The sequence below is a fragment of the Antedon mediterranea genome, chromosome 3 (assembly GCF_964355755.1).
Source record: "Antedon mediterranea chromosome 3, ecAntMedi1.1, whole genome shotgun sequence".
Lineage (NCBI taxonomy): Eukaryota > Metazoa > Echinodermata > Crinoidea > Comatulida > Antedonidae > Antedon > Antedon mediterranea.
Genome location: NC_092672.1, coordinates 17,896,228 through 17,910,473, shown reverse-complemented (window position 1 = coordinate 17,910,473; position 14,246 = coordinate 17,896,228). Strand labels below are relative to the sequence as shown.

At 35.6% G+C, this 14,246-nt stretch overlaps 1 protein-coding gene across 1 annotated transcript in view; it reads right to left on the bottom strand.

The window, feature by feature from the left end:
- Positions 1-10,366, bottom strand: part of LOC140044090 (transducin beta-like protein 2) — a 47,116-nt gene extending 36,750 nt beyond the window's left edge. The window contains exon 1 of the mRNA XM_072088570.1: positions 10,216-10,366. Within this exon, the coding sequence (XP_071944671.1) occupies positions 10,216-10,366 (151 nt within the window). The remainder of the gene's footprint in view (positions 1-10,215) is intronic.
- Between the last annotated feature and the right edge of the window lie 3,880 nt (positions 10,367-14,246).

Here is a 14,246-nt window from a genome sequence, read left to right as displayed (position 1 = left end):
GGTATTAAATTATAGCTAAATCTACATTGAAATCGATAAAACATAGTTTACAAACGTATTGTGCATGGTAATTGTGCGAACTACATTTTAAAATGGTGCATGAGGCGTAAATCCCGTTCAAAATTTTAAAGATCCAACCATTATAATCCGGTGAATATTGTAGTGAGTAAAATATTGTACTCTAAAATACGCGCGTGTTTGTTGTGGCGTTTTCCGTTAAATACATTAATGCACCCTATCAGCGAATGGTACGTTCCATATTTTGAACACGTTGTTTAGTTTTCCTCGCTCGAGTTCGACCGGCTCGACGCGAGATGTGTGACAGCAGCGATGTCGGAGATTGACATGTCCTTTTCCGTCGTAGAATATCTGGTTTTACACATTAATTTAACAACTTAAAATTGATGTAATGTGCGGAAGATTTATTATGCAAGTATACAATGCAAATGCGTTAGGTTAAAATGTACCGAGGAAATTTATTAAGCTAATTTACCAACGTTACATTTGACTCTGTATACGGCGGCCGAAAGTCATTAACTGCGACCGAAATACTTTAACGGGAGCGACTACTGATCGCGAGTAAGCCGTGACTTGGCCTAAACTTTAGCTCCGTATTTCAATTTAATAACGTAATAATACGAAAAGAAAACAATTTTTATAATGTTATATATACTATTCAGGTAAACAATTAATTGTTTTAATTAACATTGATTATTTTAAATGAGTTTATTTTGACCCATATTGTGCGTTTGCCTTAAAAGAGCATATCTTACTTAGCAGCCCGGCTTAGATTTGGTGTCATAATCATATGGGCCTAAAATCTTGTTTTACGTATTCAAAAGTTATATATAATAGTATTTTTGATTGAAATTATAAATATAAAGTATATTAAAATATTCTAATAATTATACTTACCGAAAATTAGTGTAAAAGAAAGGAAACAGTATACACCGTTTTTAACATACTTTTTAATTTTTTTTTTTTATAATTTTAAATTTCACCATTAAAAAAATTTTTTTTTTTCATATACACATCTAAAATATATTTATTAATGAAATATACACTACATTCTAACAAGTACAAAAAAAATTAAATGAATTAGTACAGTAGTTCAAAAGTTACAGATCATTGAAAAATTGCAGTTTTTTTATTTTTTAGGGAATTCCAGCAAAAATGGGCGTTAAATGCTTTCCTACCACTTTGCGGACCAATAATTTAAAAAATAGGTTTCGTTGAGGCTCCAAAAAAAATAGAGTTGTACAACTCTGTGATATCTATAGGTTTAACAAAATTCAAAACTTTTAACTAATTATTGTAAAAGTTATAACCTTTTAAAAATGCTTCCAATTTCAACTGCAAAAAACACCATTTTTAGGCAAAAAATCGTATATTTTTTTACCACTTTAAATAACCATAACTTTAGAACGGGTAATCGGATTTCAATCATTTAAATTGCAAAATGCTAATTACATTAAGTTCTTTATGGTTAACTGAAAGAAAATGTAAAAAAATTAATCTGAATTTTTTCATTGGGATACCTACTAAAAGTTGTGTTAGACCAAACATAAATATGTATATTCTGAACAATTTGACACCAAAAGCAAATCTGTACGACAAGTGGTTGTCGAGATATAAAAACCTGATTTTGGGCACGTTCGACCCGGATAGCGAATTTGGCACACATTCCATGTTGTTCGTTGGGGTCAAATTATCCTATAACAGTTGAGATATTCTCTCCTAAATTAAATGCAGACAAGTTGAGTGAATATTGTTTGTAGCGCTGCAACTTCGACTTCCCGAACAGTTCTGTTTATCACATCTCCGCGCGGCGGCTGCTGTCAACAATTAAATCAACTTGTATACGATTGCATGTTATGTGTACAGTATAATTAGGGTTACCGAGAGTTGACTCCATTGTTATTGCCACGATTCAACTCCGCGTACGTTACCATGCGTGTTGTGTAATTGACGTGATTATTTGTCCATTGGTAAACACATTTTTATGTATTATTTTTCTGAAAATAATTGAACTGTAAACATAATTCTTTTGATTGTTTGTTTATTTATATATCATTCCATCAGATCAACTATTTTTTATTTCCATTACATCCAATCAAACATGTGAAAAATATCGTATCATCTAGCGCGTACGACCATACGCGCTATATTGTTTACTCAAAAACCCTCGAACGGTCTAGTGAACCTTATTATTATTCAACCTTGTTTTTGTAGTTGAGCCTCTCATGACCTGGGATTTGTTTGTCTTCCTACGCCAAGATAATATAGTTCTACATGCCATGTGCTTTTTTTCTCCTAGAAATATTAGTTATAAGTGCCTTTATTATTCAAATCTTTAAGAGAAAAATCACACATACCATAAAGAATGTCCATTTATTTCATTTTTGAAACAAAATTGTGAAAATTACGTGAGGCTCAACTACAAAACCACCATTTTGTGATGATGTCATCGTAAGCCAATCAAATCTGAGCTTTCCCCGCGATCGGCAGTGCTCACGGTTGAATGATTTTAGATTTTGGCTATTTGATTGGTGTGTAAGGATGGTATTACATCATGACCATCAAGTCAACCTCACCTCCCCGACGGTACACCCTGGGCAACAGAGAGCACTTCTCTGGCTAACAAGGGAAGAAAAACTCCGAAAATAAACCACGATGGGTAGGAACGTGGAATGTACGTACTATGTACGAACCTAGTAAAGCAGCAACTATTGCAAAAGAAATGAGAAACTACAATATCTTAATGTTAGGATTAAGTGAAACAAGATGGATAGATGCAGGACAAACAACATTAACGACAGGCGAACAGATCTTATTCTCTGAACATACACACAAGAATGCTTACCACACTGAAGGAGTAGCATTTATGTTATCTAAGGAAGCAAAGAACGCGCTCATCAGCTGGAAACCAATAAGCTCAAGGATAATAACTGCAAGTTTTAAAACTAGTCATAAACGGATTGTGATGCGAGTCATTCAGTGCTATGCACACACAAATGACAATGAGGAAGATATGAAAGAAGAATTCTATAATCAACTAAGGAACAATTTTAGGAAAACAAAGCAAAAGGAAATCACAGTGTTAATGGGTGACATAAATGCCAAGGTTGGGTGTGACAATGAAGGCCTTGAACGAATCATGGGAAAGCAAGCAGTCGGAACCATGAATGAAAATGGAGAACGTTTTACAAATTTTTGTAATGAGAATGAAATTGTAATAGGAGGCACATTATTTCCACATATAAAGGTGCACAAACTAACATGGATCTCACCAGGCCATACCACACAAAATCAGATAGATCACATCGGAATTACCAGACAGTTTAGGCACACACTGCTCAGGGTTCTCACCAGCATGTCATGAGTGGTGGTCGGCGACTACTCCGCCAGCCCACGCATTTCATAATGAGGTCGGAAAAAAAAAGCAGTTCAACAACCCTACGATTTTCTTTTTGTGCGGTAACAAGGTGTGCAAAATTAATAATGAGTAAATTTTGACTGACGGAGGACCAATTTGTAAATTACTAGGAAGCATTATTTATAAATAATACTACTATTTTTAATCGTACATAATTGTTTTCTTCGCGCATGTTTTTTATCTACCGTATATTTCGGTGTATAAGTCGCACCTGTGTATAAGACGCACCCCCTAACTGAGAGTAAAATATCGGTATTTTTTATATCGTCGATGTATAAGACGCACATTATATTTCATCAAAACAATGTTTTTTTAAATTGTAATCAATATCATTGTAATAATATATATTTTTTTATATCTACAACGCCATCCTTTATTTAGGTTTTTTTTACCAAGGCTCGGCCGCGCCCAGCCTCAACAAGTTCTTTCTAACTTGTTATTCATGAGTTTCGCCGGAACATCGAGTGCATGACCGTGTGTGTAACACGCACGTGTGTGGGCTAGCCTCGCTCGATCATTTCGAGAGGGCGCACGTTTTCACGGAAAATCGTATTCGATTAGTATCTATGTATCTGAGAAGTGTGTACGCTAGGTCCATGCTATAATCACCTGGAGAATATACTAGTCGAATACCGTCCATGTGGCCACCACACCAAAAGAAGGGCTTGCGTTTGGGGTACGGCGATCGTGCGTATAACTACTGTATAAATAAATACTATTCCAATTACGTAAACGTTTAGAAATGAAATTTTATCGAAGCGCCATAATGAACAAATCTTTTCATCATATTTAGTATAACATCATGCTAAAATGACTTGAAAACTAGGCAGAAGCAGGTTGCCGTTTAGTTAGTTAGTATTCGGCAATACTGTTACGTAAATTATTAATGCAATACTGTATAAAGATTCGATAGTATGTAAATGAGATATAAAGATTCGGAAATACCTTACGTAAATTATTAATGCATTACTGTAAAAAGATTCGATAGTATGTAAATGAGATATAAAGAATCGGCAATACCGTATGTAAATTATTAATGCAATACTGTATGAAGATTCGATAGTATGTACAGTAAATGAGATATAAAGATTCGACAATACCGTACGTAAATTATTAATGCAATACTGTATGAAGATTTGATAGTATGTAAATTAGATATAAAGATTCGACAATACCGTACGTAAATTATTATTGCAATACTGTATAAAGATTCGATAGTATGTAAACGAGATATAAATATTCGGCAATACCTTACAGTACAGGACAGAATTATTGCAAAAATCCCAACGCATTCAACACGTTGTCGTTGCGTTGTGTTTGCGTTGCGTTGAACGGCTTTCAACGTTTAGTTGTTTATTCAACGAAAGTCATTATCAGCATGTCAAGTAAACAATTAGTTATTTAAACGCTAGCTGCTGCAGCGCTAGACTGGCCGATTGCACGCCTGAACGATCAGTAACAACAACAGGCAAAATACCTATCGGCAGTCACTACCAGATATTTTAATATAAATAAAATATATATGAAGCTTAGATATATTTTTAAGTATTGAACGGACAGTTACCAAATAAAACACACAGTGATATTTCCCAGTGTTTAGTGAAGGAAAACATCGAATAATAAGGTCGATGCCAAGTCTAACAGTTAACACTGTACTGTAGGCCTTCCGGGGGAAAACACGATCTCACGTCGTAAAATCAAACAACGTGGAAATTACTGACATCAACACACGAGGCCGCCACCCTGGTTTCCTCAAGAAAAACACCACGTGTGTTATGACGTATTTAACGATCGTTAATGACGACGAAGTAATTAATTTTATTTAGGCCTACATTTTTTAGCTGTTCGAGATTCAAGAGATAAAGTTAAAATATTGTTTCTCTATTTTGGTTTTTATTTTATAATTGTCCCATTGTTTGTTGTAATGTAATTTGAAAGAACTAAAAAATTTGACGTGTCCGACACCCATGAACCAATTTAAATCTTTATAAATCGAACAACATTACATTTTTAAGTACAACAACAGGGCTCGCAGAATCGCTTGCCCGACGTCCCGCGGCAACCAAATAAATACGTCGGGCAACTAAAATTTAACATGTCATGTCCCGACGGGCAACCTCTTAAAATCACCGAAAATGTCCACGATGTTTTACAGGGGTTGTGAAAAACTGTAACAATGAAAATAATAGTCGCGCACGAACGAATTCTCTTGACGTCGAGACCAGTGTAGTGTTTGTTAAGTAAATGTATGGATCGGAATTCGGTGGTATGGAACGTTATCTCCAGGAGCCAAAACATGTGTTTCTATGCAGTCGGGCGTATCAAGTCGTTGCGTATAGAGTTTCCAGGTCTGTCATATAGCACGCGGTCTCTTGCGGCATCCATTGATCGCGAAATAGGAAGCGTTGAACTCTCGGCTTTTAACTTATTTGAAGTTATTATACCAGGGAGTTTCTAATTAACAACTCCCTAGTTATACTATAAACCAAATAAAATAGGGGCTAGTATGTTTTTGTTTTTCTCAATTATCGACATCATTTTACGGTGGTAATAAAATCTGAATCTACTACTTAGTATTAATTATGTGGCCTACAGCCTGATAGTAGATTAGGCCTATGTTTAATTACATTCATGTTATGTATTTTGTGTGTAATAAATAATTTGCTGAATTACTGTAATTATTGTTCAAATGTACAGTTGTATTGAAAATACAGTATATTATTAAATTATAATAGATACGTAATTTTAATTGTCTGTGCCAAATAGGCGGCGGCCGATGTTTTTAACACAGGCAAGTAGGCCTACCATTTTTTTTATAAATATTACAGAATATAAATTTAATAGGCCTAATAATTTATTTAATAAATACATTGAATACTTAAATAGTTACAGTATATTTTTTATTATCAACATTGAAAATAATACACTTCTTCGGGTATCGCCGAGAGTTGAACTTTCAAAAACTCCAACTTGGCGGAGCACGTGGTTTTCACCACAATTCGGCACAGTTCCCTTCTGTTGTTTTCAATCACCAACTTGTGCGAGCAGATGGTTGTTTTTATCCAACCTGTGCGAGCTTCTACTGAAACAACAAGTAAACTTCCACAAGCCCGCACTCTCCACACACCATACCCATGTGCTCCTACTACGTACGGCAGCTGCTGTGAGGTTTTTTGCTATACGCATGCGTATTGTTTCACGTCACGTAGACGGACGTCAGTTGATGTTTGTTTTTTTTTTCTTCTCTATGATTTCAACGCGTTACAAGCTCATCACCTTCATAAGTACTTTGTTTAAACTTTTTAGGCCTAGGAGGCCTACATTTCTATAGGCAATATTTTAGATATATCTATTAAATAATTGTAAGATAATTAGTGCCATGTCTAGGCCGCGATTTTTTTTTTCGTACATAAGTTGGGGACCCCATCGTGAAACGTCACAAAATAAACATGAATAATTCATCAGTTAAATTTTCTTGTTCCGTGTGCACCCAAGCGTATAGCAACAAGAAGTGATTACACAAGTGCGGTACGATTCTAGGCCTATCTCCGCTGATTTCATAATAGAATAGCGGAGTTTTGTGTGTCTCTAAACCCCTGTATATTCTAGTAGTAGCTGTGTGGGTGTGTGTGACTTGTGTCTTTGGGCTATGTCCAATTACTACTTAGTTTAATGTTTTGCCTAGCTGTCGATTAGCCTCGACACATTTTGCATAGTGGACGTGTGTGTGAAGAAGAGTGCGCGAAGGCAATCACGTGAATTGACCTAGAATCCTATACTAGTCCTATTATTGTAGAAAGAATCGTATCGCAGTTGTTGTTCCGTGTGCACCCAAGCGTTCTTGGACATAGCCCAAAGAAAGCTTAGACCCACAAGAATAAAGAATGTGTATAATTTGTGTACTGTATTTTTTAAATTCTGCTATCAATTATCAAACAATATGCAATGTACTCAAAGGAACTTTAAAAATGCGCGTATATGAACACATGAGATGGGAAGATTTGACCCACGAGAATAAAAAAATGTATTTTTGTGTAATGTTTATTGTTTAATTTTGCTGACTTATTACTCGGATTGTGTCATACCAAAGATAGTGTAACTATCTTTGGTCATACCTAACACACACACACACACGTCACACACATCCACACAGCTACTACTAGAATAGACATGGGTTTAGAGACTAATAATTAGGCCTAATAGTATCAATAGAAACTATAATTTTAACAGGTAATTCTTTAGTAATAAATTATATTAAAAAACACCATAAACTAAAGGCCGATTATTTCGACAATCCACACAAAACGCCGCTATTCTTCAACAGCGGAGATAGGCCTAGAATCGTACCGCACTTGTGTAATCACTTCTTGTTGCTATACGCTTGGGTGCACACGGAACAAGAAAATTTAACTGATGAATTATTCATGTTTATTTTGTGACGTTTCATGAGGGGGTCCCCAACTTATGTACGAAAAAAAAAATCGCGTCTAGGCCACTACATTTTAAATATCGCAAAATAGTTTGATTTCGGAATTTCATTGCACAATAGAAGCAAAACGTTTTTGCTCCCAAAGTAAACCCACATGAATTCATTCACGAAACGGAACACATCTTCGATCGATGACAAACAATGCCGTGCAACGAAGCGTAACCAACAGAAATAACATAGCGTTTTCAAGGGATTTCAGGACACCATGTTAATTAAACAATCGCAACTCTTGTACGGAGGATCGTATGAGAAAATAAATTACTGTAAAATGTTCTTAAAAGATCGACCTACATCACTGTGTAATTGAAAAAATTTGAAAAATTGTTTTCACTACTTTAAAATCCATCGAAAAAAACACCACAGTGTATTAAGCATAGTCGTTTTTCACCGACGTTTTTTCGCGGTGCAGTCGCAGTATAAAACGTTAAAATTAAGCTAAAATAGTGGGCAAGTAAAAAAATGATGAGGGCAACCAAAATCCAAAACCTACTTGCCCGAAGGGCAACCAAATATTTTAGGATTCTGCGAGCCCTGAACAAGCGTTTTGAATACGTTAACAATAGAGCGTGTTGAATGTGTTGAACCCGTTGACCGTTCATTGACGACGTTAAACAATTGAATCCCATAGCATTGAACGCGTTGAAAACGTTGCGCGTTTTGAAAAGCATCACACTGTAAACTGATTAAAATGTTGGCTGTTCGCTCGCATATTCTCGCAACTCCCATCCCATTCATACAGTTTCAGGAGGAGGCCAATATAATTATATTAAGAAACAATAGTATGTTAAAGAGAAAACGCCTAAACCTCGCCTGTAATAATATATTGTCTTGCATCAGAATAAAGTGGTTCTTTATTCTGAATTGTTTGGTTATTCAAATATTTGTGGGTTACACCTTGGCGTGAATAATATGGTATGGCACAGGTTTTGATTTTAAAGAAAACGCCTAACATTGCCTATTGTCATCAAATTGGTCATTCCTATTTCTTGGTTATTATATTTAACGCTTTTCTCTGCATGGGTTACGTTAGGCATCACAATAATTAATTTATAATATACCGTAATACATGATAATGATATATTTATGGATAATAATAAAACTAAACGATTTTTTCCCTTTTAATTACGCGTTATTTCATAATGAATGAACTCTTCACCTTTCGATCAGTTCGTCCCTCACGTTAGTAGTAGGCCTAGCCTAGTGTAACATATTAAGCTAGGTTTCCGCGGAAAAATACACATTATGTTTGTTTTCTTAAATATTTGTAATACTGTATACTACTACTGTACTAATACACACTGGCAATCTGTAAATACCATACGAATCCGATTGTTCGTTATTTCAACGCAAACTCAACGCAACACATTGTGTTGGTTGAATAAACAGTTCAACGAACTCAACACTTTCAACGCCAACGGACAACGCAGTTTCAACGCGTTGTCAACACTTTAACAATGCGTTGAATGCGTTCAAAATCTGCAATAATTCTGTCTGGTACTGTACGTAAATTATTAATGCAATACTGTATAAAGATTAGTATGTAAATGAGATATAAAGATTCGGCAATACCGTACGTAAATTATTAATGCAATACTGTATAAAGATTAGTATGTAAATGAGATATAAAGATTCGGCAATACTGTACGTAAATTATTAATGCAATACTGTATGAAGATTCGATAGACTTATGTAAATGAGATATAAAAATTCGACAATACCGTACGTAAATTATTAATGTAATACTGTATAAAGATTCGATAGGAGAGTGCTCAAGAAATGTCGGGTCAGTTCAACGTTATTTTTTCCCTTCACTGCCAACGTATTTAAAAAAAAAAGAGATATAAATAAACAAATAAATAGTACGTAAATGAGACATAAAGGTTCAATAGTATGTAGATTATGATGCAAACGTAAATTATTAATGATTTGATAGTATATGTAAATATATTTAGTTAGTTAATATTAAAATACAAATAAAATATACATTGATTTATTGGCAGGCAAAATTAATTATTATAGAAATATAAAGATTCGATAGTACATGATTTGACTTATATTTATTGGTTTGACCATACATACAGCTGTAAATCAACTCGCCATAGGCCATGGCGTTGACAACGACAATCAAAGATTAAAGCGCACATGGCGTTCCATACAAATGACGATATTAAACTGGCGGCCGCTTTCGTTGGCGGCCGCTTCGACCATACTCCCTATTAGACTACTCCAAATACTAGGCCTAGGCTAGGCCTAGGCCAAAACAATAATCTTCATAAAAAATTAAATATACCATCTTCTTTATGTTTTTCTTGTTTATCCCCACCTCTTCCCGCTCCACATAAAAATATAAGAACTAAAACTATGGCCCCAACCGCAGCTGTTAAAACAAAAACTGGTACGCTTTCTGTAGAAGCATCATCCCCAGCCACGTTACTCGCCATGTTGTTTTGCAAAAACCAAAAGCTCCCGTTGTTGGCGCTTCCAAAAACTATGGACTTATTATAATCAAAGAATATATCACAAGAATGAGTATTCCGCGATTTTCCCTGTAACAGTAATATTGTCCATGTGGTAGGGCGCCGCCATAAGTGTGGATGTATCTGGGATGTATACAACTTTTTGTGACGGTTTCAATAATCAAAGGCTAGACCACCGGTAGTATTTTCATGATAACAAATGTTATCAACTACATGCCAACATCATGTTAAATACTATTTGGATATTTAATTGTTCGTTTTATGCAATTTATTTAGTAAAAACTGCCGTATAAACAGTTTGCTTTATCAACCGGGCGCTACGATAGCGTGACCGGGCGTGTTGCTGTTTACGCGTTTTCACGAAAGATTGTTTAATAATATTCCTATATTTAACTTGTTTCTGGTAAAACAAATAAATGTTAATAACATTTAACATTTTGTCCTATTAATAACATGTATTTTATACTAATTTATATCATAAAAACAATACTTAATTTACCGGGCGTAGAGTAGTACACGGCAATGGTAAAGAATAGGCCGTGCTGAGTAACGATTCATTGATTTTTGGTGTTGCTGTGTTAGGCCTTTTTTGTGAACTAACTTAGCATGTTAGTAAATAATTGTCTGTAAAAGTGAATGTACACTAGTTTGTTAATAAATATGTATTATAAAATAGTTTACAATTGCAAAAACTATTATCATAATTCTATTTAATGTGACATGTATAATATCTATTAAATCAAGTCTTATTTAGTATGTATACATCCGCCCTTATGAGGGCGGGCATCACTCACTGGCGCTCTCTGTTACAAATTTCTCATGCAAAAATCGCGGAATACTCATTCTTGTGATATATTCTTTGTTATAATATATTAATAATGAAACGCCGAATAATGTGTGTTTTTTTCTTGAATTATGATTTTCCACCCTTTCCTAGCAGTCATTATTTAAAAAAAGATTGACATCATTTCAAATTAAAATGATGTCATAGGAAAACGTTGATTTAGACCATTTGCGCGCGTTTTAGTTGAAAAGTTACAAAAATATTGTCAAAATAATGTCTATTTTGAATCTATTATAATGGCTCTTCAGGATCAAAGGTGACCCCAAATTGTGTTAACTTATTATGCAAGAAGAAGATAAGTTGTAGAATTTTTACCCCTAGGATGTTATGACGTCATTGTATGGCCACTCGAATATAAAATATAGGATTGTCTCTTTCGTCATAGCTCATCACATTTAAATAAAAATCGGATGTTGTGAAGTCATCATAATATGGCCAGTTGAATAAAAAAAGTTGGTTTCATCTTTTGCATCATAGACCCCATTTACACTTACGATTTAGGCCGGCCCTGGGTCGGCCCTGGGTCGGCAATTGATAAGTTTGCCCTGGGCCGGACGCAGATCTATTCTGGGCAACTTCATAGTTATCACATTTAAAAGAGCGCGCATCTCTATTCTACGTATTCGAATCTCTTTCTACATGTTAATATATTGCTCAGATTATTTTATTCCCAATTTGCTATCTTTGTGTTTCTTTTTGATGACATCACCATGTTAAAAATTGGAATAAAAGGCGAGCCCCGTAATTTCACCTATGCTACACTGTTATGCAGTATGTATACAATATATACTGTGTATACTGTATGTATACTTAATGTTATCCAGGTCCCAAAATGATATGTGAAATAATATACACAACGTAAATGCACTTGTTGGTGTCTCAATATCGGACTATTTAATGATAAGTCAAATTCCAGAGACCCAACCTTAGCTGCGAAGGAGGTCATGTGATACTTCAAAGGTCTTTGAACTAAATTTATGGGGTCTAATTTCTGTGCTGCTTACACTCTCCCCAGCCAAAGTGATGGTGTCCCCGACATCGTAACTTAAAAGGGAACCTTAACTAACAACAATGAGTCTACTAACTTTAAATAAAGATATCCACTTGAAAGAAACAAATACTGCACAATTCTTATTTTTTCTGTATCAGGCTACTAAATAATACAACAATCTTTACAAACAAAACAAATTAATGTTAAGCTTCCGGGCTTTGCAGTCCACTTGAAATTGATCATTTGCCATAGAACAGATCACCCGATAAAGTGTGACATTCTTTGTATATTACCAACATAGCTGCTCTTATCATGTGCACGCTCATCTCTTCTTACATGTGCGCGCACATCTCTTCTAACAGTAGGCCTATCTTCTTAGATGTTAATAAATGTTCAAAACTAAATCTACTATAACTGGATAATTAAAAAAACTGAAATTGGTCATCTATACAATCGTATAACTACAAACATTTTCTGATAAGTGATATGTACTGCTAAATAATAAGTTGAGGATTCGATAGGTATGGATTTGACGGATTGTAAAAATAAACTGGAAATTGTGGAGGTAGTGCGTGGATCATTATTTACTTACGGTGGCCATTGTGGGTGCCTAATGTATAATACTGTAGTGGTTCTGGGGGGATCTCCTATTCCGTGTTGGTCTAGATTTGATTCCCAAACGTTACCGTCATTGCTTCCTCCTCATCCTCACTGCTTTGGAAGGACCTTCTGTCTTCCCAAGCCTTCGAACAAATAAGGTAATAAAAGTACACCTTTAGCTTAGATGTCGTAATGAGTTTTACTTCTTTTGGCACTGTTGTTGGAACTCTCTGCGGCTAATGTATAGGCCTCTCTCATTTGTTGGTTCCATCGTTGTGCATACTCTCGTGTGTCAACAGTCTTTCCATCGTCTTGATTGTCTAACCCGAAGGCAATGTCAATTGGTAGACAAGGAGGTCTGCCGTAGAGTAGATAAAACGGTGAGTACCCTGTTGAATCATGGCGAGTGCAGTTATAAGCATGAACAACTTTATTGAGTGATTCCTTCCAGTTGTCCTTCTGGTTTTCGGACAAGGTTCGTAGCATTCCAAGCAACGTTCGATTTAACCTTTCCACTTGGCCATTGCCTTGAGGGTGATAAGGTGGGGTACGTGAATGTTAGATCCCAGAGTAAGCTTCAAGATTGGTAAATAAGTGATTTTCAAATTCCCGACCCTGGTCATGGTGCAATGTCTTTGGAAATCAAAATCGCAGTATAAAGTCATTGAAGATTAAGTTGGCTGCAGTTTTACCGCTCTTATTCCTTGTCGGATATGCTTGCGCAAATCGAGTAAAGTGGTCCATAATTACTAAAATATACTCATATCCGCCTTTGCTCTTTTTCAAGTGTACATAATCGATAGAAACAAGTTCAAAGGGTTGAGTCGTAATGATATTGACTAAAGGAGCTCTGGTTATACGAACTGATTTCTTCTGGATCAGACATCGGCAGATGTGATGTAATCCTCTATTTCTGCTTCCATATGTGGCCAATAAAACCCCTCTCGTGCCATATGTACAACTCGTTCTGGACCAAGTTGTCCCATGTTACTATGCAATTCTGTGTATACTAACTGTTTGTATTTTTCTGGAAGGACGATCTGAGAACGTGTTGTGGTGCAGCGTCGGAGAATACCATCATGTCCAACTTGCAGCTTGTTTCCACTCATGCATGATTGACGTTTTTGTTTTGGTCTCGTTCTTTCTTTCTTTTCGAGTTGGCCAGCGCCCCTTGGCCTTATACTTTAGGACTCTATTAATGGCTGGATCTTGTGTTAGAACTGTCTTTATATCTTCTGGGCAGAGGTTATTAATTAAGGGTCTTAAGGGTTTCTCAATATCTGGATCTATGATCTGACCATGTAGTTAAGCCTTCTGCCTAAGCATTCACACCATGGACTGCCGCTTGCATGACCTCTTCAGATATTTCTTCCGAACACAACTTTTCCAATTGTTTTAGATCAAGCGGG